The sequence below is a fragment of the Gopherus flavomarginatus genome, chromosome 4 (genome assembly GCF_025201925.1).
Source record: "Gopherus flavomarginatus isolate rGopFla2 chromosome 4, rGopFla2.mat.asm, whole genome shotgun sequence".
NCBI lineage: Eukaryota > Metazoa > Chordata > Testudines > Testudinidae > Gopherus > Gopherus flavomarginatus.
The window spans coordinates 159,050,212-159,074,208 of NC_066620.1; the positions used below are offsets into that span (position 1 = coordinate 159,050,212).

The window sequence follows — 23,997 nt, forward strand, 5'->3', positions numbered from 1 at the left end:
GACTTTTATTAAAAATAACTATGACAACAAATTTAGCCTTAGTTATCATAGCTTCAGATAGTAATTAAAAACACTATAAGCTGAACTCTACAGACTCCTCAGGTTGCATCAGAGCCACCTTTAGATCTAACGCTTCCTGGAACTGGCCAGTATACAATTTCAGTCTTCATCACAAATTAGCACAGCCTCGGGGCTGCTCTAAATTGTGCAGGCTTGTACTAGTCTCCTAGAGGCCACTATGGTGGGTGAGGATCACAAGGAACTGATGCGTGCTCTGGTCACATTCGTATCTCCCCCAACAAAACCCAAGCTTCAGCAATAGAGCTTGGAAGGGGCACCCTAGAGTTGCTGTAGGGATTCCCTCACCAGGAAAGACTCCCACTGGTCTGTTAGAACAGCACTGGAGCATCACAAAGCTGCCTTTTCATAGGCAGAATCTGGCTCAAAATCAGTTTTCATCCCTTGCTTTATGTGGTTATTCACTATGTATTAAAATACGTTAGTAATCACAGCAACTACCTCCTTTCAAAGGTTGTGGGAAATAATGGTGTTTAAGATGGGAGTGGTTCTTTAAGAACTGAGCAAATAATTCATAATAATTGATATTAACAGTGAATTAAACTCTTTTCTGTTCATGCAGTATCCATGAATGGGCTGCAATTCTTAGTCTGTTTGCTGAATGAATGTTTTGTGCAAATATATTGCAACCTATGGATTTCTTAAAATTCACAAACTGTTCACTCTGAGTGTTGCTTCAAATATTTTATATTTGTCAGTCCCATTCAATTGTTTTGACTGAATACACGCATTATTTGGAGTCTGAATTTTAAAGATGCTTAGTATCTGCATCTCCCATTGATTTCATTTGGAGTTGCTGATGCTCAGAACCTTTGAAAACTAGCCCTTGGTAAAATGTGTTCCTTGATAGGATAGCATAACTCTTAAGATCAGGTTTCCAATGTGAATACTTATTATTACAAATTCAGAATTCACTTTCCACATACATTCTGCAATATCTGATTAACATATTGTTTTAAATTGGAAAATCTGTTTGCTAGAGAATGCAATTCCAAAAGAGTATTGTGTATGAACACCATCAAGGTGAAATTGTTTAAAATTTTGATCTAATATTTGTGGATGGGGGTTTTGTCACTATTCATCTAGTGTGTTGGGAAGAATGATGTCTACCAATCATAAACTAAGCAGTGTAAAGGCTGTTCAGATGTTAGAGTCCTATGCCAGCTGATGCTGGGACTTGCCTTCTAAACCCTTCAATTATTCTGTAACAAGCTACAAATCATTTGGATTTGGATCTCCCTGGCTCACTGGTCAGCTGGGGCATCCATTCTATGAGTATGAAAATAATTTACATTTTGCACAACACTAAAATATATTGTGTCATCAACCTAAGTCAGTAAAAGAAGCATTGAGAGACTGCAGTCATCCAACATAAACATCTGCTATGAATGTCAAGTAGCACCAGAAAATAATACTTACTGCTGGAAGAACAAGAGTTCCAAAGGAACCTAAATTAAGAAGGGAAGAGAAAAATAAAATAAAGTTCTGCCAGCAAGCCTCATTTTATCAAAAACATCAACATTAAAAAGACTGTAGCTCTTAGTGAGTTGCATTCTCAGCAACAATTAACTAACAATCCTCACAGAGCTTTCACATTCCTGCAGTTCTTACCCCTGAGCCTGACCCGGAATAGGTGGCATTCCAGGCTGGGGAGAAGACGTGTCAGAGTTTGAAGGGGCAGGACCACAAAACCATGCACTGGCCAGTAAAGCAGCTGATTGGGGGCCTATATCTACTATTGCAAGTTAGAGCAGCTTTGTGCCAAGCCAAGTTCAGGCCCTCATAAGTCCCAGGACCAAGAGAGCAGAAAGGTGGCATGTAACCCCCTCTCTTCTCTCCAGATGTTCTGACCACGGCTCTAGCACACCAACGGCTATTGGCCAATATTCTTTCTTCCAAATGCTTCATTTCTTTATTTAGTTCTTGTCTATCAGTTTGGAAAAAAATTGAAAAATTGAACAGCTATTAGTAGGGACAGCCATAGGGTGGTCTAAGAGGCACAAAATCTTACTCTTGGTGTTGCGCTAAATGCGTAGTGCACTTCATTAGTTCCATTACAAAAGTATTTTAAATGCTTTCTATATTGGTGAGCTCTCTCGGATAGAAGAATCGCCTCCAAGCATTTCATTCAACTGATCCCATCATGAAACTAACTTACTACTCATCTTTTGCAAAGCTAAAAAGCTCTGTCCTAATAATGGCCATAGATCATTGAAACTAATAAGACAGTGAGCTCCTTGTAATTTCACAAGCTTGTCTCTCCCACCAACAGAAGTTGGTTCAATAAAAGATATTACATCACCCACTTTGTCTCTCTAACAAAAAGCAAATTAGAGAAACCAACAAATAAAAAACAAATTGCCCAAACTGAGGAGTTGACACATCTTGTCTGCTAAAAAGTAAGCAAAGAAGCATGCTAGTTAAGGGCTAACACACAAAAGGAGGGAAAGGCAGGACGAGATTCCCACCCACATGAACTGTTAGGTAGCATCCCTCTCTAGCATACAGGAATGCACTCAGTGGTACACCAACCTAAGGGGCCATGGCCAGCAGTTCAGAGAACATCAGCATCTAATAAGCATGCACCATGATCCTGCTCAGTGGAGCATCAAAGTGACCCTTACAGAGCATCACCTTGGCCTGGATCCTGGGGAATCCTGCTCCGTCTTGCAGTGGCAGGATTCCTGTGGAAGAGAGTGCAGCAGGAATACCTCTCTGCACCCTCATTGATTCAGCCATTGGTTTGGACCTAAAGCAGTCACAGAGCTTATTGAATTCATCAGATAACAGAGCTCGCTATTTTCTCCCACATTATCATCACCATCTTGTAGTCTCATTACTGCATGGAAATACAGAAGATGATGGAAAGGACTGAGGTCCATCAGCAGCACTCCCTGTAACTTAATTATATAGCACAGGCAAGTCTGAGGAAAATGAGTACAGTTTTGCTTTACGTGATGTGAACAGAACTGGTGTTACCCGCACAAAATTCTGTGTTACTCACACACTCTAGGGGCACCCACCCTTACCCTGTCCCTAAGGCTCAGGAGTACCCCTGTCAATTCAGTTACCCACCCTCACCCTTCTGTGGGCTCAAGCGTAACCTTACACTCTGCAGGTTTGCGGGGTCTTTTACCAGTGAAAGACCCTTACACAATAATATCCTATATAACCTCTATATATTAACAATCACCAAAAAGAGAATGCACATACCACACATACAATGCTCACCACTCCAAATGAAACAGATGAATTTCTCCCTGCTGGCCAGTCAGGATCAAGTCCATCTGGGGGGACTCCCGTTTCTGCACGGTGTCATTGGCAGAGTGTTGAGATCTGGCAACTCTGATCTTTGGGGCTGTGTCCTGGAGTTAGTTCCCAAAGAACTCTCTTTTGGACCCAGTTTATACAGTGAAACTCCAGCCTTGCTTAGCTATACCTTAACCAATCATTATACTAAAATTTTACTAACCAATGCTAACATATTAAAACAAAATTCTCTAACCAATCCTACCCGACCACCTTAATTAATTTACACTTAGCAAAATTAATTATGTAACAGACAGAAATAATCAAAGAACCAGACAGAGATCACACAGCCAAACAATAGAGAAACAGGGATCATAATGACAAAACAATAAAGAAATGAGGGTTTCACAACCACACCTATTGATAAGTGATTTCTTGCAAGACAGGATGCTATTAAACTAAGTTTTCTTTAACCATCTTAAGATCTGTTTCTTTATCTGGTGATAGTGAGTGCTATTAGGACGGGGTCTCCTTCTTAGCAGCCTGATATTACATTGTTTTAATGGAATTTAGATGGAATATTAGGATGTGACTTCCTGCTTCTCAGCTAATGGCTGCTGCTCAGCTGCTCTTTTAATCTGGCTGCAAACAAAAGCCTTAGGCTTTAGGCCTTACAATATGGCTGCAGACAAAGGCCTTCTCCTTACATTGGAGCAGGATTATATCTGTCAAAGATGAACATGCAGTATTTCATTCTAGTCCATTCATGTTTTGTTACACACAGTCCTCTAGGGAGTGTCCCAAATGCACATAATTCTCATGAATGCTAGATTTTTCATTTAGATCTCTAATTTAGTTGACAGATGCACAATGGCACGTGAAGCCAGGCCCCTCCCTAGTGACTAAACAGCTGCAAAAGCTGAACGTTATTTAAGGTAAAGAAACAATTAACTTATGCTTAAAATGATCTCACCAGATCTACTTTTTTCTAATGAAATAACACAATTTAGGACTAGTTCAATCACCTGTGCATTAAAAGGTGCATGTAGCAGAAATCAGCACCAATGTTTCCTAACCAGTAAGGGGGCAGAAATTGCAACTGACTTTTCCCTTAAGTTATTTCTGGATGTATCCCACTAAGTATAATTAAACATGCACCCTGTTACCAAACAGGACTGCTATGACTTATTTAGAACTGCATAATGCATAAATTGTGCTAAAAATAAGGGAATCCCTCCCCCCAAAAGTTTACAGTCTAAAGAATAGCAATTACTGGTCAATCTCTTGATGCTGCATTTTAACCGATTATTATCCTGTCTGTGTTCTTCTCTTTATTTGACACATTTATAGAAAAGCTGAGGTAAAGCCACTTTGGCATCACCTGGAGCCCTCAGATTTCCTGGATCCTTGTCAGTCAGGTTTTAGGCCCAGCTAAGGTATGAAGTCTTCCCTGGTCTTACTACTGATTTCCTTCTGGCAGACAAAAATCAAATGTCCAAGGTAATCTCTCAGCTGCCTTTGATATCACTGAAAATGAGCTACTGTTGAATGACAAGTGTCATTTGGTGGACAATCTCCTTCTAGTGATGGTCAAATCCAGTATTCATATGATACTTTTAGATAACTTAGATGCCATGGTGAGGGTGCCATATAAGAATTTAAACCAGTACACCAACACTATGTCATGGCTGGGTCATGAGCAGCCAGGCCTAGTGGTCAGAGCCAGAGCCCTCAGTCACAAGACAGGAGTTGAGAGTCAGCTGGGTCAGGACACTGGGACATCAGAAGCAAGAGACAAACTTGGGATCAGAACCACAAGTCAGTAACCAAAGTCAGGCCACTCAGTATACCAAGGTCACAGGCAAGAATCAAACGAGATCGGTACCACAAGTCAGACGCCAGGAGTCAAGCCAGGTCAGGATGCCAGGAAGTCAAGGCAGAGGAGTGGGAGCAGGTTGGATCCCAGTTGCTTGGACAGCTTCCCATTCTTGCTGATGGCTTAACTAGGGCCAGTGGGCCAACCAGCTGCCAATAGGACCTCCAGGGAAGAGCCTCAAACTGGATGTACTGAGATGTTCCAAATGTACCAGCCAGATGTGATTAGTTGAGAACTAAACTTCTAAAATTCAGCTTTTGTGCACTGATAAAATAAAAGGCATTTTCATATATACACACACACACACAGAGAGACTTCTGTTTTAGCAGAGATTCTATTTTTACTTCTAGTGCATGAAGTAAGGTATTGGAATGTTTCATGCATACTAGAAAAGAAACATTTAACAAATATGACCTGAAGTGAAACACTGAGCTTCCGGAATTATTGGTGTTCATGTTGCCAGCCAGTATGTGTGTGTTGGGGTCTCCCTGAGACTCTTCCACTCAGTTCCCCAAGAACTCAGTTTGACTCCAGTCTCATCACTCAGTTTCCTTTATTTGGCATACAGCAAAGCTACTCTGAGCTGATTAGACTAAAGCATGGGGAGGCATACCACACATCCAAAGTTACACAGCAGACCTCTCCCTTCCACATACATTTACACATCTCATTGCATTCAGGATACACTGCATAACACATTTTGTGATTGGCTTAGTTACTTTGTAAGAACCAATCCCTGTACAACATGCTCTGTACAGTTCTGCCTCTTATTTTACTAATCTATTTACTTATCTTAGCGCAAATACTCCATTTTCAGCCTGCTAATTAATTTACCCCCGTATTCCTGTCTTCCAAGAAATAAGGCCTCCCCCATGTTTAGTTCAGTCAGTCTACATTCCTACAATGTGTTAGGCATAGTAAACACAACATTAATAGGTACTACATGCATGGTATTAATATAATATACATTATACCCCTAAAGTGTTGGGAAGTTATGCTAAATTAATGTATTATGCTCTTCTCACAATTCCATTCACCATATCCCACTACACTTTGCAAAGCTGAAGTCAGCTTTGGCATTAGAATCATAGAAGTGTAGGACTGGAAGGAACCTTGAGAGGTCATCTAGTCCAGGAACAGAAGGAATGCCTGGTCAAAAAGGGACCTTAGTGGCTCCAGTCGACACTGCCAACCAGGCCATTAAAAGTCCAGCCGGTGGCACAGCAGGGGCCCGGGGCTAGGGCAGGCTCCCAACCTTCCCTGGCTCAGCGCTGCTCCCGGAAGCAGCTGCCAGGTCCCTGCAGCCCCAAGGCACTAGGGCAGCCAAGGACTGGGAGACTCCACATGCTGCCCCTGCACCAAGTACTGTCCCCCACAGACCCCATTGGCTGGGAACCGCAACCAATGGGAGCTGCAAGGCGGGGACAGTGCCTGCAGGCGCAAAGGCAGTGCACACCACGCAGAGCCACCTGGCTGCCCATGCACCTAGAGGCTGAAGGGACCTGGTGGCCACTTCCTTGGAGCCACGGTAAGCACCGCAGGGACTCTGCTCCCCTTCGGACTCCAATCCCCTGGCCCAGCCCAGAGCCCCCTCCTGCACCCCAAATCCCTTATCCCTGGCCCCACCCTAGTGAGAGCCCTCATCCCCCCACACCCCAACCCCCTTCCCCAGACCCCTCCTACACTCCAAACCCCTCATCCAAACCCCACCCCAGTAAGAGTGAGTGAGGGTGAGGAAGAGTGAACGACGGAGGGGGGATGGAGTGAGCAGGGCGGGGCCTCTGCGAAGGCGTGGGAAATGGGCAGGGCCTCAGAGAAGGAGCGTGACAGGAGTGTTCGGTTTTGTGTGATTATAACATTGGCAACACGCTCCGGTCCCCTGCACTCGAAGCAGGACTATGTAATAACTAGACCATTCCTAACAGGTGTATGTCTAACCTGTTCTTAAAAACATCCAATGACAGCAATTCCACAACCACCCTCAGCAATTTGTTCCAGTGCTTAACTACCCTGACAGGAATGTTTTCCTAATGTCTATCCTAAACCTCCCTTGCTGCAGTTTAAGCTCATTGCTTCTTGTCTTATTGTCAGAGTTTAACAGGAACAATATTTCACCCTCCTCCCTGTAACAACCTTTTATGTACTTGAAAACTATCATGTCCCACCTCAATCTTCTCTTCTCCAGATTAAATAAACCAATTTATTTCAAACTTTCCTCATAGTTCATTTTTTCTAGACCTTTTATCATTTTTATTGCTCTCCTCTGGACTTTCTCAAATTTGCCCACATCTTTCCTGAAATGTGGCATCCAGAACTGGACATAATACTGAGACCTTATCAGGAATACTAGCAGGAAACTTGTCAAATCAAAGATGCATGAATTTTTTGCACCAAGTAGAGTTAAGAAGTACTTTATGGCTCATCAACACTTGGAATGTAGTATTCAAAATGAAATATGGGAAAGGGATAGGAAGGTACCCAGGACAAAACTGGCACAAACTAGTGGCTTAAACTTAAAGTTTCAAGAAATATAAACAGAAGTGGATTTGAGTGTGCATCTTTGAAGTACATCTTTAGTGTAAGCTGAACATACTGTGAGATTGTCATAAACAGATAGCTAAGGGTTAATGTCTCTTTCACCTGGAAAGGGGTAACAAACAACACCTGACCAGAGGACCAATCAGGAAACAAGACTTTTTCAAATCTGGGTGGAGGGAAGTTTTGGGTGTGAGTTCTTTGTTCTTTGTCTTGGGTCTGACCCTCTTGGCTCTGAGAGTGATTTTTCTATCTCCTGGCTTTCTAATCTTCTGTTTCCAAGTTGTAAGTACAAGGATAGTAAGACAATAGGTTTATATTGTTTTCTTTTGTATTTACATGTGTGTAGTTGCTGGAATGTTTTAAATTGTATTCTTTTTGGATAAGGCTGTTTATTCATTTTTTTCCTTTAAGCAACTGACCCTGTATATTGTCACCGTAATACAGAGACTATATTTAATGTCTTTTTCTTTCTTTTTTATATAAAGCTTTCTTTTTAAGACCTGTTGGAGTTTTTCTTTAGTGGGGACTCCAGGGAATTGAGTCTGCAGCTCACCAGGGAATTGGTGGGAGGAAGAAGTCAGGGGGAAAATCTCTTTGTGTTAGATTTACTAAGCCTGACTTTGCATACTCTCTGGGTGAGGGGGAAGAGAGATTAGATCTCTCGGTACTTGTGTTTCCAGGACTGGAAGCAGGGAATCTCCTAGGGTCGTCCAGGGAGGGGAGCCTGGGAGGAGGTAACAAGGAAACAAAGGGAGGGAGTTATTTCCCTTTGTTGTAAGACTCAAGGCATCTGAGTCTGGGGGTCCCCCAGGGAAAGTTTTGGGGAGACCACAGTGAGCTAGGCACTGTATAATTCCTAGCTGGTGGCAGCGATACCAGGTCCAAGCTGGTAACTAAGCTTGGAGGTTTTCATGCTAACACCCATATTTTGGACACTAAGGTCCAGATCTGGGAAGAAATGTTATGACAGAGATAAGAATTAGTTCCCAGAAAGAGGGCATGTATGTCTCTTTTCCATATTCTACTGTTTTGTATTTAGGGAATACATTTGGCTAAACTTAGTTAGCTGGTTTCTTGAACATTCTAAATAACAAACCACAAGTGTAGTTCAAAATTGGCTACACTTTTCAACAACAATGTTGAAGTTATGCAAAATATACAGATTTTTAAAAAGTTCTAATTTTTTTTAAATCACATTTGCTTATATGAAAATAATGAAGTCAAAAAAAAATTTATCAGCTTTTGACTAAACAATTTGGTCTATTGGCTTATACTTCACTCTGCATTATTTTTCTTTTTTACACCAAATCACAAGGGGGTATAATAACAAGATTACTTCAGAGGACCAGGGATCTAACACAATCAAGTTGTTGGTCCAGATTCATTGCAGGCTCCTGGCAGCACAAACTCTACCAGGAATAACAACAAAACAGTGCAAACTACCTGTAATCCTTGGTCTGCTCAGAGACCCTGGAGTCAGACAATGTAATCCATAAAAATGGATGAGGTTGAAGAATGTGAAAGACACCAGGCAGTCTTCATTCTCAGGGTTTCTATGGAGCCCCAGATATGTATGTTAAAGCTGAACATCAGAGGTTGTGCAATGGTATGACTGATACCTAGGGAATGAAGCTCTTCTTTGTTGCAGCTGCCTCATGGAACCTAAGAGAGCTACTTTGCAACCCCTACAGATGTGGGGTTAATCTGGGCCATATCTTCTAATTTTTTTTTTCAACATACTGACAGGTCCAGGCAGGAGACAAAAAAGGAGAGCTTAAAACTACATGCCATCTATTCACCAAACAGAGAGGCAAAGGTATAAAAGGCCCTTTAGTCCTCTTTGTTTGATCTAGAGGTTATCTCCTATATGGTGTGTCCACTGCTACAGAAAGAGTAAAAACAGATACAAGAAAACTGGCAGTGTAAACATAAGTCATACATCTAAAGGCTGGTCTAGACTGGGAACTTACTTGGCATAACTACATCTCTAAGGGGTGTGAAAAATCCATACCCCTGATAGACGTAGCTATGTTGGCGAAACCCAGGTACAGCCAGTGCTCCCGCCTCTTGGGGAAGTGGATTACCTATGCTGATGGAGAATCCCTCCTGTCGATGTATGTAGTGTCTACACTGAAGCACTACAGCGGTGCAGCTGAAGTGCTGCAGCTGTGCTACTGAAGTATTTTTGGTGTAGACAGATCCTAAATTGTAACATTAACATTGTAGCATTCTAAAACCTAGTATCCTCTAGGCTTCTACAATCAGCCAGGTGCTAGCCACACAGACCTGCCCCACAGTGCTCCTTGCTTTTGATGTATGGTTGAGGAAGCCTGCATGAGGCTGTTTTCAGGGCCACATAAACTATGGAATATTAATCAACTGTTCACTTCACTCTTAGGCAATGCTAAAGTAATGTCACCCCTTTGCTGAGTGGGAGCAGATGTTGAGTCTGCAGGTCATTTTTGAACAGGAAGAGAAATCACCGCTGTGGAGTCTGGGCATTTTCTTAGTGTAATTAGTTTTATTTACACATTCTAAGGAATGATAGGAGGGAGAACAGCAAAATACAGTAACTCCTCACTTAAAGTCGTCCCAGTTAACGTTGTTCCGTTATTATGTTGCTGATCAATTAGGGAACATGCTCATTTAAAGTTGCGCAATGCTCCCTTATAGCGTCATTTGGCAGCTACCTACTTTGTCCACTACTTGCATGAAGAGCAGCCCAATGGAGCTATCTGGTGGGGGCTTGGAACCAGGGTGGACCAGCAACCCCCCTATCGGCTCCCCTAACTTCCCTGTGTGGCAGCCTCCCAGCAGGCTATCAGTTGCCAGCAGTTCGTCTATCCCTTCCCCCACTGCCATGTGCTGCTCCTTCCCTCTGCCTTGGAGCTGCTCCCCGGAGCCTCCTGCTTGCTGTGCGGGGCAGGGGAAGAGGGAACTAATGTCAGGGTGTCCCCTTCCCCCTGCTCCTGCACCCTGCTTACCCTATCTCCATAGAGCGGAGGGGAACACGACAGGAGTCACGATGGAGGGAGCTTGCTGGTAGCAGCTGCTGTCTCAACTTGCTGATCTACTTTAGAGGGGCAATGCGTTTCTCTCTCTCTCACACACATGGTGCGTATCTCTGTCTCTCTCTGCCATGCTGTCTCCTTCACTCCATTCGTGCTGCCTTGTAGAGTGTGAGGCTAAATTAACATCAATGGGTTACCCCTTGAGGGCTCGGCTGAGTGCTAATTCATCATTTAGCAGTAAGGCATTCCCTGGGAAATATCCCACCCACTGACTTCACCCTCAACCAAGCTTCATAATCATCATTGCTGTGTACCAGTATTAAAATGTTTGTTTAAAACTTATACTGTGTGTGTGTGTGTGTGTGTGTGTGTGTGTGTGTGTGTGTGTGTGTGTGTGTGTGTGTGCGCATAAATTTCCCTGGAACCTAACTCCCGCATATTTACATTAATTCTTATGGGGAAATTGGATTCGCTTAACATTGTTTTGCTTAAAGTCGCATTTTTCAGGAACGACATTAAGCAAGGAGTTACTGTAAAGACAATGGATTTCAAGAAGGCAGACTTTAGCAAACTCAGGGAGTTAAGTAGGTAAGATCCTGTGGGAAACAAGTCTCAGGAAAAAAACATTTGAAGACAGTCGGCAGTTTTTCAAAGTGACATTATTAAGGGCACAAGAGCAAACTATCCCTCTGTGTAGGAAAGATAGGAAGTATGGCAAGAGACCAACCTGGCTTAACCAGAAGATCTTCAATGATCTAAAAATCAAAAAAGAGTCTTACAAAAAGTGGAAACTAGGTCAAATTACAAAGGATGAATATAAACAAATAATACAAATATTGGAAAGGCCAAGGCACAAAACGAGATCAAACCAGCTACATACATAAAAGGTAACAAGAAAACATTCTACAAATACATTAGAAGCAAGAGGACAGGGTAGTACCGTTACTCAATGAGTCAGGAAAAGCAATAACAGAAAATGTGGAAATGGCAGAAGTGCTAAATAACTTCTTTATTTCAGTTTTCACCAGGAAGATTGGTGGTGATTGGACATCTAACATAGTCAATGCCAATGAAAATGAGGTAGGATCGGAGGCTAAAATAGGAAAAGAACAAGTTAAAAATTACTTAGACCTGTTAGATTTCTCAAGTCACCAGGGCCTGATAAAATGCATCCTAGAATACTCAAGGAGCTGGCTGAGGAGATATCTGAGCCATTAGTGATTATCTTTGAAAAGTCATGGAAGATGAGAGAGATTCCAGAAGGCTGGAAAAGGACAAATATCGTGCCAGTCTAGAAAAAGGGAAATAAGAGACAACCTAAGAATTACAGACCACTCATCTTATCTTCTGTATCTGGAAAGCTAATGGAGCAAATAATTAAGCAAACAATTTGCAAACATCTAGAAGATAATAAGGTGATAAGTAACAGTCAGCATGGATTTGTTAAGCATAAATCATGTCAAACCAACCTGATAGCTTTCTTTGACAGGGTAACAAGCCTCGTGGATAGGAGGGAAGTGGTAGACGTGGTATATTTTGACTTTAGTAACACTTTTTATACTGTCTCGCATGACCTTCTCATAAACAAACTAGGGAAATGCAACCTAGATGGAGCTACGATAAGGAGGGTGCAAAACTGGTTGGAAAATAGTTCCCAGAGAATAGTTATCAGTGATTCACAGTCATGCTGGAAGGGCATAATGAGTGGGGCCTCGCAGGGATCAGTTCTGGGTCCAGTTCTGTTCAATATCTTCATCAATGATTTAGATAATGGCATAAAGAGTACACTTATAAAATTTGTGGATGATACCAAGCTGGGAGGGGTTGTAAGTGCTTTGGAGGATAGGATTGTAATTCAAAATGATCTGGACAAACTGGAGAAATGGCCAGAAGTAAATAGGATGAAATTCAATAAAGACAAATGCAAAGTACTCCACTTAGGAAAGAACAATTAGTTGCACACATACAAAATGGGAAATGATTGTCTAGGAAGGAGTACTGCAGAAAGAGATCCGGGGATCATAGTGGTCCACAAGCTAAATATGAGTCAAGAGTGTACCTGCGCACACACGCAGTCTTACATCTTCCTACACTGTTCTTAACAGGAGCAATGCCTGTTATTCAGACATCAGAGTAGGCTAAACCTCTATTAAGAAAAAAAATCCAATTATCCCTGGAAAGAATGTCTCTACATTTTCTAGATTTCTACTTTTTTCAATTCTGTATGTTTTCAAATGTAAGGCCCCTTCTTCATCTCATCCAACGTTGCAGTGGTTAGTCTAAAAAAGTAAAAATTTACCTTATCAAGATACTGACCTTACTGCAATAAATTGAGATCATCATATCAACATTGCTTATGAAAGGAATAAAATCATATTAGAAATGAGTGATCTATACAGAAAGGAAAAAAAATCCATAATCAAAAATATTCTCTACTTTTTTGTTATGCACCCATCTATCACGTGGGCCCTGTCACATAATATCTGAGAGTCTTGCAAATAAGAGTGACTTTGTCCTCACAACACCCAGTGAAGTATTAAAGTGTTGTCTGAATTTTTACAGATGAGGAACTGAGGCACAGAGTGACTCTCCTAAGATTACAAAGAAAGTCTGTTGCAAAGCCAGGAATTGAAGCCAGCTCCTCCTGAGTCCTAGCCCATCATCTTAAGCATAACATTTTCCTCTCTTGACAGGAAATTTCTACTGAAAACCAAATTCTAATCTGTGCAAAATTCTGCTTAGTATCTAATCTTTTACTTAATTTGATTGAAGAAGGTCAGGTAATTGCAATGTGACCACAAAGTGATTATTTCTGGTTCTCAGCATAAATCAGTTAGAAAACAATGAGAATATGTGGGGAATTCAAAGAACACTCGTGCTACTATTGATCCACTTTCATTACTTACTTCCGAATTTTTCTTCAATTAAGTCAGTGACAAATCTCTCACAGATTTCAATGGGAATAGGATCAGGCCCTTATGGAGCTGTTTACACATTCAAATCTAAGTTGTTCACAGACTATGTTATAAAACAATAGTTCCCATCTGTGTTATAAGAGGGTCTAGTCTTGCCTTGTAATTGGGACCGAAACATGTTACTAAATTGTAATACACAGTTGTCTATAATATAATGCAGTAATATGTTTATAACGCAGTTTAGTAATGTGTATGCAAGCAAGACTATTCCACTTTATAGTACAGTTGGGAGATTATTTATGATAGGCTGTGATGGGGTGTACCAACCCCGCACTGGGCCTCCGGGGACGGATCAATCATTGTGGGCCCACGTGGACATGTCCCCTTTCCCCTGCTACGCATGCTCCCGATGAAGAAGCCAGATAAAAGGAGGCTGCCCAGCTGAGTAAGGGTGTGGGAGGGCAATGGAGGAGGACGGACGTACTGTGCCAGTTCCTGTGACGCTCCTGGCAGTAGAGCCCGAATACCCGGACTACGCTCCAGGCGACTCACTGACTGTGGATACTGCCGGAGAAGCCAAGCTGCTGCCCGCTGAGGAAGCTGCTGCCTGTTCTATGTCCCAGCCAGAGGGTAGTAAGGCCTATCGACTGTTTGTTTGTTTTGCCCCACCCAGGGGCCATAGAATGATTGATATTTTGCCTTGCCCAGAGGGCTAATTCCCCCAGGGCAACTGCCTGTCCCAGCCAGGAGGCTGCAGGGCCATAGACTGGTTGGTTGCTTTGCCTTGTCCTGGGGATGCAATCTGCTTACTGCTTTGCCCCTCCAGGGGGCTAATTCCCCACGTGTTGCTGCCTGCCCCACCTAGGAGACTGCAGGGCTCTAGACTGGTTGTTCGTTTTGCCCCAGCCAGGAGGCTCCAGAGCTCCAGACTGTTTGTTTTCCCTGCCCAAAGACTATGGGCTATTTGTCTAAGTGACCCCGCCAGGGGCCAGGACCCACTTGGCCAAAATCACCTGCTTAATGGGGGGACCCCCACGTGATGGGGTGCACCAACTCCCGCACCGGGCTGACGGGGACACCCTAGCTTGACGCAGGGCACCCTGTTGCATAAGCATATTCTTTTAGAAACACTGATAGACATATTATAATGTCATCCAACAAACACAATAAATTTGCCGTTAAGGGCCATAAAAGTTAGTAGATTAAAAATAATTTCCCCTTTGTTATCAAAATTATGAAATATATATTTAATATATATTCTCTTCTCCCTTCTTTCAAAAGACCAATTACATGATTTTCACAAGTCTGATTCCAGCAATCTAGGAAGACCAATTTCTAAGGTCATGGTTGAACTCATCCTCCATTACAACATTACAAAAAGCCTTGCACATTCTCTTTATATACCAGATGGAAGTCCAGTTTTGAAAATAAAGTCATGCAATATTTTAGTACTTATATCCCTTGTCTGAGGGATCTAATAATCTGGATGGACAGTTTGGAAACCAGACCATGAATCTGCCAAAAGAATGATTTTGATGTAACTAAATGTAAGTTAGTTAAAGTAACTAAAACTAATCAAGGCACAGTATAGTTTAAATGTGAGAAACCCTATAGTGGACAACTATAGAATAACCTGTCCAGAGGGAATGTTTCTTCCTAACCTCTGTGAGTTAGTGGTTGGCATGAGCTCTGAAGCAGGAGGTTTATATCCATTCATTTTTAAAATATTGTCCTAAATAATGGGACTATGAATGTTCTTGTGATCCATATAAGCATTCAGTCATTTTACAAATCCTGCTAGGTTCTTGGGCTCAATATATATTGTTGCATTGAGTTCTATATTGTTTCTTTTATCAGTTTTAAATGTGTTGAATATCAATTTCATTGAGCATCTGTTTGTTCTTTGTTATGAACACTGAAAACACAACTTTATAAAACTGGTACCTCCTTCATAACATCTGCATCCTGTGTGTATTGAGTCATAAGGGCTGATTTTAGTGACAAAAGTTTTTAGTACTTTTTTCCTATTAGCAAAGCACAATTTATATCCATTAGAAAGAGAGAGAGAGAAATGGATAACATTTTCATGTACATCAACAGAATTGTTCACTAAATTCTATGCAGTTACACCTGTGTAAACTTATTAAAGACAATGAGTTTGAAGCAGTATCACAAAGGCATAATTTTAGAATAATGTTGTTGCATGGACATAGCTAATGGCTTAATTTGGACTGAATAACCTTTATTAGTTGTGGTGGCCATGAGAAGGGAAAAAACTTAATTTGACTGAATTGTATTTGTTTCTTCTCCCTTCTGAAACATAAATTCAGATCCTGAAGTCTTTACTCAGGCAAATCTGCTTCTCATATCAATGGGAGTTTTGCCAGAAGTAAGTACTTAAGTATTGTGCTTTCTTATATTTCAAAAATTAAATTTTCTCCTTACTGAGCTCCTGGACAAAATGAAAAAAACAAACATTTACCCAAGACCAATAAATATGTATTTTTTTTAAAAGATACAGCGTGAATTCTCCTGATTCTTTTTTTTAAATAAAAAGAAGTCTTCGTGAGGTAAAACCAGAATAACTCAGCTGATCTGGGATGGGCAAAGGAAAAACCCCACCTAATATATGCCACCCGTTAGAATTTAAACATGGGTTCAACCACATGACTCATAACCACAGACTTTCTTGCAGAGAAACACATTCCAAAAGCCAAGTCTTCAAAAGCATCCAGGTTTTAATGGCAGCTGCTTATATGCATCTGTGGGTAGAATTTGGGCTCAAGCAACTTAGAAGTTCTCTGAGTGTTGTGTTCGTTCTACCTTTAGAGTGACAACCTTTTTTTCTTAATGTCTCCAGAGTTCTCATCAGCTGAAAAGTAGTTTATGCAGTTGCTGACACACAGACGCTCCCCTGGTCTCCTAGTTTTCACAGCCACAGAGGCTTCAGAAGTTCCAGGCAATAAGCGAATAAATATTTTTCTTCTCTTTGGCAACTACCGAGCACAGTGTTTTAGCATTCTGGCCCACTTCACTACAGCTGGAAGCCTGCCATTCTCCTTGGTTGCCATATATGGGAGGAACTTCAGGGAGTCCTTCAAAGTACTTGACATGTGAGTGGGCAGCCTCTTTTCTGATTCACTGATATATTCCTTTCTCTCTCTCTCACCAACCGGAGTTGGTCCAATAAAAGATATTACCTCACCCACCTTGCCTTTCTGTTGATCTATTCCTGACATTAGCCATGGAGCTCTATTAAGAGCAGTATATGCTTATCTACAGCAAACCTGCTTTGAGTGATAACTGAGGCAGGTTTTAGAATAACACATGTATTTAACTAACACCAAGAAATAATTTATAAAGTAAACGGCTGTAATGTAGCCTAGCTGTGTCTTCTGTCTCCATCCTTGCGACTCATTCCTGTCTCTGTATGTGAGTGACTTTCTGTAAGTTGACAGGTAGCATAGCACTGCCCAGAGTCAGCAAGGACAGTGCTTCTCCATCACATGCCCAAATACATCCATTATTATAATAACTGCAACGTATGTAGCACCTTTTACAAGAATCTCAAACGCCTTTATAAACATTAATTAATTAAGCCTCATTATACACCCACTTTACATATGTTTTACCTGAAATACAAGGTGGTAAGTGATTCACTGAGGGTCACATCAAATCAGTGTCACATCAAGTCAGGAGCAGAAACTACAGTGGAGCCTTGTCCACACTAAGGAATTTAAACAACAAGTCCTTACTGTTACTAATACCATTTCATCTGCACTGGTGTTGTCAGTTTGAGAGCCCTATTGCAGATGGCTCCCTGGCTCCAGCACCTATTTTCAGCACTATGTTGATTAGCCTCATTAAGCAGGTTTAACAGATTTGACCCAGTCAAGCCATCCACACAATGATCAGAAGCATTGCTAACAATGTTGCAGCTGAACTGGTGTTAGCAAGTGTGAATAATTTTTGTAGAAGTTCTCTAATGTACCCATTGCTTAGGAGTTCTTATTACCAGGACCATTACCCTACTATCCACTATCCAATGTTCCCTCCTACCATAAGGAATACAACTGAAAACGTTAACTTCAAATTTTTCCGAATCAAAACCATAAATAAACCATCTACAGTATTAGGTCACATTTAGATTCTGATCATAGCATAATGATCTTGTTAGGAACTTAACACAGCCAAGTTTGAGACTTTACTTTTAAGTGTTAATGTGAGCTGCCTTGCCAGGAAGATTTTCCCACATTCTCGCTGCTCTAATAGTAATCCCTTCAAACTCCAGCCAAATTTCATCCAGAATGAGCTAATGACTTTCTCAATTGAGATTATGATTCAAAAGTTCTTCTTTATGCTAGCATGTTGCTAAAACATGTATTACACATTTTTTCGGAGCTTTGCTTGTAGACAAAATTTTATTTAATTAAGTAACAACATTCTGCAGACGGAGTTAACAACAATCCCACAGCCACGGCTCTGGTATGAAACTGCAATAGAATTTTGCTGCAGACACATATGATGGCTTTATTTCTGGCTTTAAAAGATTAGTGTGATTTCTTCAAGGGCTTGAACATTTTGGGCCAGATTCTCACCAGGTGTAAATCAGCATATTTCCAATAAAGCTATGCCAGTTTATATCAGTTGAAGACCTGGCCCTTTATGCAACTATGGAGTATGACTAGAGTTATCAGCATTTTCAGTGGCCAAATCTTAAATCTCTTACTCAACCAAATCTCATATTGAAGCCAAGGAAAGTTCTGTAAAAGTAATAATGACTAAAAACTGAGGACCTTGTGCTGTAAACAGGGTGGAACCAAAACTCACAGACACCCAAACCTCTAAGGCAAAACAGTGCACATTACCATAGGTAGAGGGCCTGATTCTCCAGTGCCTTGCACCTTGTGCAGTCACTTACACCTATACAAAAGTTATATAAAATGCTACCATGCTGATATACACAACGTACAAATGAGGCTATGAAAAATCAGGCCCATTGTCTTCAGAAAGCAATACAAGATTCCTCTCTCTTCCATGAGTTCTGAGGCATCAGCATTCAGGAGAGCCCCTGGCAGCATGTTCCCACACCAGCTGATACAAGATGGTACGAAGGTTGGGGGCAAGGTGGAGGGATGGCAATATGGAACAAAGGGTCTCCACACAGCTGTCCTTTACTGCTGGCAGCTTTTAACACCCTACCATGTCTGTAGGGCAGAATGGGGTGGGCAACCTTCTTGTTCTTAGTAGGAGAATTAGGGGCAAGCTCATGGAGTTTCTGTTAGAGCTTATGGAAAGTCATTTTTAGTGCACTTCAGCAGGTTTTATTGGTCTATGACAAATGCAGAGAATGAACGGTGAGCTCCGCACTCTGATTACTTAGATGCTCATGCTCCAAAACGTCTGTTAGTCTATAAGGTGCCACAGGATTCTTTGCTGCTTTTGCTAAAAATAGTCTCTCCCCTCAACTTTCCCTAACAGCTGTCCTCATCTGTTCTTTATTCTATTAGGGAAAGGTAAACATAGGATGCCTGCAGGTTGAAATGACTGAAATTACTTCATTTCTTTCTTTTGGCAGCTGTGTTTACATATTCTTGTTCAGGACATATTTACAAGTTTTTTCTTCAGCGTAATAGATGAAAACTTTTTTCCTGAACAGCATGTTTCAATGCAGCTTAATACTAAAGAAACCAAGAAAATTTGATCTGCAAAGTTCTCCTGGTTTTTGTATTTCCACAAAACCTATATTACTGTTATTGTTACCTCATTGAAAGAATCCTCATCAGTTGCTATGACACATCCCCTATAAAGATTCCACAGTGCAAACAAAGAGCAGGGGCTAAAATAGTCACAAAAAGGAATTAATTTTCCATTGTGAAAGAAAACCTAGACAATTATTTTTGATATGTTGATTTTGTAGTTTTATTTAAAGTATGTTAAAATTCTTATCCTACATAGTAACTGAAATTGTACCAGGCTTATACAACATAACTATAGAATTGTGTTTTCTGCCACTGAGGTTAGGTCATGGAAGAATTAACACCGTGGACCCAAGCCCCAGAGGCTCTGCAAGGATATGGATATGGATATGGATAAGGACTTTTAATATGGAGACCATATCTTTAATATTTTTAATTAAATAAATTCTACAAGGAATTGTGTGATTATGGGAGACTTTAATTTCAAAAGGTATAGATTGGAGGACGGGTGCTACTAATAATGGCAGCACCCAGATATTCCTGGATGTGATAGTTGACAGATTTCTTCACCAAATACAGTAGTCACCAACCAACAAAAGGTTATGCTATTTTAGATTTAGTATTGGTAAGTAGCGAGGACCTCACAGAAGAACTGGTTGTAGAGGACAGCCTTGATTCGAGTGATCATGAGCTAAGTCATTTAAACCAAATGGAAGGATAAAGTAATAAAGGTCTGCAACTAGGGTCCTTGATTTCAAAAGAGAAAACTTTAAAAAATTAAGGGGATTAGTCAAGGAAATGGAGCGGACTGAAGAACTCAAGAATCTGAATGTGAAGGAGGCTTGGAATTACTTTAAGTCAAAGTAGCAGAAGCTATCTGAAGCCTGCATCTCAAACAAGAGGAAAAAAAATTTAGGGAAGAGTTGGAGAACAAACTGGATGAGCAAGCCTCTCCAACAGGTTATTAAGAGAAAGCAGAAAGCCTACAAGGAATGGAAGATAGGAAGGATCAGCAAAGGAAAGCTGCCTCCTGGAAGTCAGAAAGTGTAGGGAAAAGGTAAGAATTTCCAAAAGTCAACCAAAATTGGACCTTGCAAAGGAAATTAAAACCAATAGTAAAAGTTTTGATAGCCATGTAAATAAAAAGAAAACAAGGAAAGAAGTGGGACCACTAAGCACTGAGGATGGGGTTGAGATGAAAAATCATCAAGGAATGGCCCAATGCCTACATGAATACTTTGCCTCAGTTTTTAATAAGTGTAATGAGGAGCTTGGGGGTACAAGCAGAGTGGCTAATGGAAATGAGGATATCAAAGTAGAAATTACCACATCCGAAGTGAAAGTCAAACTCAAATAGCTTAATGGGACGAAACTGGGGGAGGAGAGGGGACGAGAGAGGCTGATAATCTCCATCCAAGAATATTAAAGGAACTGGCACATGAAATTGCAAGACCAATACCAAGGATTTTTAAGGAATCCATAAACTCGGGGGTCGTACCCTATGACTTGAGAATCGCTAATATAGTCCCTATTTTTTAAGAAAGGGAAAAGAACTGATCTTGGAAACTACAGGCCTGTTAGTTTGACCTCAATTGTATACAAAATATTAGAACAAAATTTTGAAAGAGAAAGTAGTTAAGGATTTAGAGGTAAACAATAATTGGGATAAATACAGCATGGTTTTACAAAAGTTAGATCGTGCCAGACCAACCTGATCTCTTTCTGTGAGAAGATAATTTATTTTTTCAGACTAAGGAAATGCAGTAGATCTAATCTATCTATATTTCAGTAAGGCATTCATACAGATCCACATGGGAAATTATTAGTTAAAATGGAGAAGCTGGGGAATAATATGAGAATTGAAAGTTGGATAAGGAACTGGTTAAGGGGGATACTACAGCAGGTCACATTGAAGGTAAACTGTCAGGCTGGAGGGTGATTACAAGTAGAGTTCCTCAGTAATCGGTCTTCGAACCAATCTTATTTAAACATTTTAATTCATGACCTTGGCACAAAAGTGTGCTAATAAAATTTGTGAATGACACAAAGTTGGGAGGTATTGCCAATACAGAGGAGGACTGAAATATCATACAAGAAGATCTGGATGACCTTGAAAACTGGAGTAATAGAAATTGGATTAAATTTAACAGTGCAAAGTGCAAGGTCATGCACTTAGGGACTAATAAGAAGAAATTTTGCTATAAGGTGGGAATTTATCAGTTGGAAATGACAGAGGAGGAGAAAGACCTGGATGTATTGGTTGATCACAGGATGACTATGAACTGCTAATGTGATGCAGCCATGAAAAAGGGCTAATGCATGAGGCAAAATATTTCTAGTAGGGACAGGGAAGTATTAATAACATTATACAAGGCACTGGTGAGACCTCATCTGGAATACTGTGTGCAATTCTGGCCTCTCATGTTTAAGAAAGATTAATTCAAACTGGAACAAGTACAGAGAAGGGCAACAAGGATGATCAGAGAAATGGAAAATCTCAAAGATCCTTGCTTGTTAAGCCTAACCAAAAGAAGGCTGAGGGGAGATATGATTGCTCTCTATAAATACATCAGAGGGATAAATACCAGGGAGGGAGAACATGTATTTAATTTAAACAGCAATGTGGAAACAAGAACAAATGGATATAAAGCCACCAACAAGTTTAGGCTTGAAAGTAGACAAAGGTTTCTGATCATCAGAGGAGTGAAGTTCTGGAATAGCTTTCCAAGGGGAGCAGTGCGGGCAAAAAACCTAACTGGTTTCAAGACTGAGCTTGATAAGTTTATGGAGCAGATGGTATGATGAGATGCCTATAATGGCATATGACCAGTCTTTGACTGCTAGGAGCAAACATCCTCAGTGGCCAGGATTGGGACACTAGATGGAGAGGGAGCTGAACTACTACAGAGAATTCTTTCCCTGGCTGACTAGTGCCTCTTCCTTCAAACTCTTCCCTCCTGCCACCTGTGCTCCTCCCTCCAAGTTCCATGCAGGTTGCTGCAGGATTGGCCCTCCCTGTGCATTACTTTCCTCTATATCCATCTCTCACTGAAATAATGAAACTATCAATTTACAGAGAATGGCCTACAGGCACTGGAAACAGTAGTTTCTTGACACCAGACGTAGATTATGGATCTCACTCCTGCGAGAGATAAGAATCACCAGAGCTCTCATTACTTTCAAAACTCATTTCCTTGACTCACTTTTCCCTCAATGACTAGACAAACATGTGCAAACTTGCACTCAGGCCTTATCTCCAAAGATTTCAGGTACTGGTGACCAGCCATCAGTTTAGCTTCACTAGTGTGAACCCTTAGCATAGACAGGGAAAGCTGCTATTTGCTGTTGAAACTGGAATAAAATGCACTAGTATAAATTACGGCTTAGCCTGTCCATGATTTGCTCTGGTGCAGCTACACAGGTGGCTGGCCAGTGATGGCTGTAATGGGTATATTTCCAGTATAGACAAGTCAACTCACTCCTTAAACTCACTCACTTAAAAAAACAAAGCATCCAAATATTTATTCAAGTTCCTCTTAAAGGTGGTGAAACAAGAGTGTTTTCTTTTGTATCGGTCTTGTTTAATTATTTGGGAGGCACTCAGACACTGCGGAGGTGATGCCATATAATAATCTAGAGATGGTTTAAAAAATTACTGGGAATCCCTTACACAGGTCAACAAAGACTAAGCAATTTCCTGCCCACAGGAAATAAGCACCTGTCACACTACAGCATGACATATTCACAGTATATCTCTACCAAACGGGAAACGGGAGGAAGCAGTTAGGGATAGCCATCATATACCACATTTCCCCATGCCTAATCTAAGATGGAATGCATCATGGCTGAATCAGCACCATCTCCTGATATGCACACTTTAACCCTAACTGAATAGGTCACATGGATGCCTCCACAAGTAAGGAGCCAATGGCAGTAGGGCATGGAAGTCATCCATGCTGCCAAATGCTGGATGTGGTTCTAGGAGTCTCACAAAGGCAGCAAGGACACTCATGTATGTTTGGAGTTCCCTGGGTTTTCTGATGACTTGCTAGCTGTCTAGGTATTTCTGTAGTGCCTAATACTTCAGGATATAAGTGGAAGGATGCGTCTCCTGCCTGTTTTGACCAACCACTAATCCTGTACCTCCAGGGGAAATACACAGTGAAATTAATCTCAAGAAGTCACAGATTTTTCCATTGCAATATGGACACATGCTGGCAAAATCCCTATGCATCTCTTGAGGCAGCGCAAATGCACTCTGCTTCCAAGTAGTGTGTTTCTCAATAGACAGTAAAAGCAACTCTACATTTAGCACATGGTTGCAGAACCAGCTTCACAGCCTGTGTGTGCTGCCTAGGGGATATCTTCATGAGTCAGATAAAAAGGGAGGAGGGTTAGGCAGAAAAGTTGCGGTTCCACATTCACGGCCAGAACAAATGAGGGTGTAGCAGAAGTAGCAGGGATTAGCAGTAACTACTCCAGTCTCAGAGGATGAACAAGAGATTAGAAACAGAGTTGGCTTCAGAATTCTGCTATTTTCTCTCTCATTCGACTGAGCCATGAAGGACATCACACCGGACAGTGATGGGATCCATTCTCACCTCATCTGCATGGGCCAATGTCCAGTTTAC

General features: G+C 41.2%; 1 protein-coding gene across 4 annotated transcripts in view; it reads right to left on the reverse strand.

Moving 5' to 3' along the window:
• CD109 (CD109 molecule) overlaps positions 1 to 23,997 on the reverse strand; it is a 127,565-nt gene that overhangs the window by 81,860 nt on the left and 21,708 nt on the right. For 3 of the 4 annotated variants that reach the window (XM_050950611.1, XM_050950614.1, XM_050950615.1), the window contains exon 3: positions 1,498 to 1,526. The exons of the other annotated variant lie outside the window; for it this stretch is intronic. In XM_050950611.1, coding sequence (XP_050806568.1) covers positions 1,498 to 1,526 — 29 coding nt within the window. The remainder of the gene's footprint in view (positions 1 to 1,497; positions 1,527 to 23,997) is intronic. 4 annotated transcript variants of the gene reach the window in all.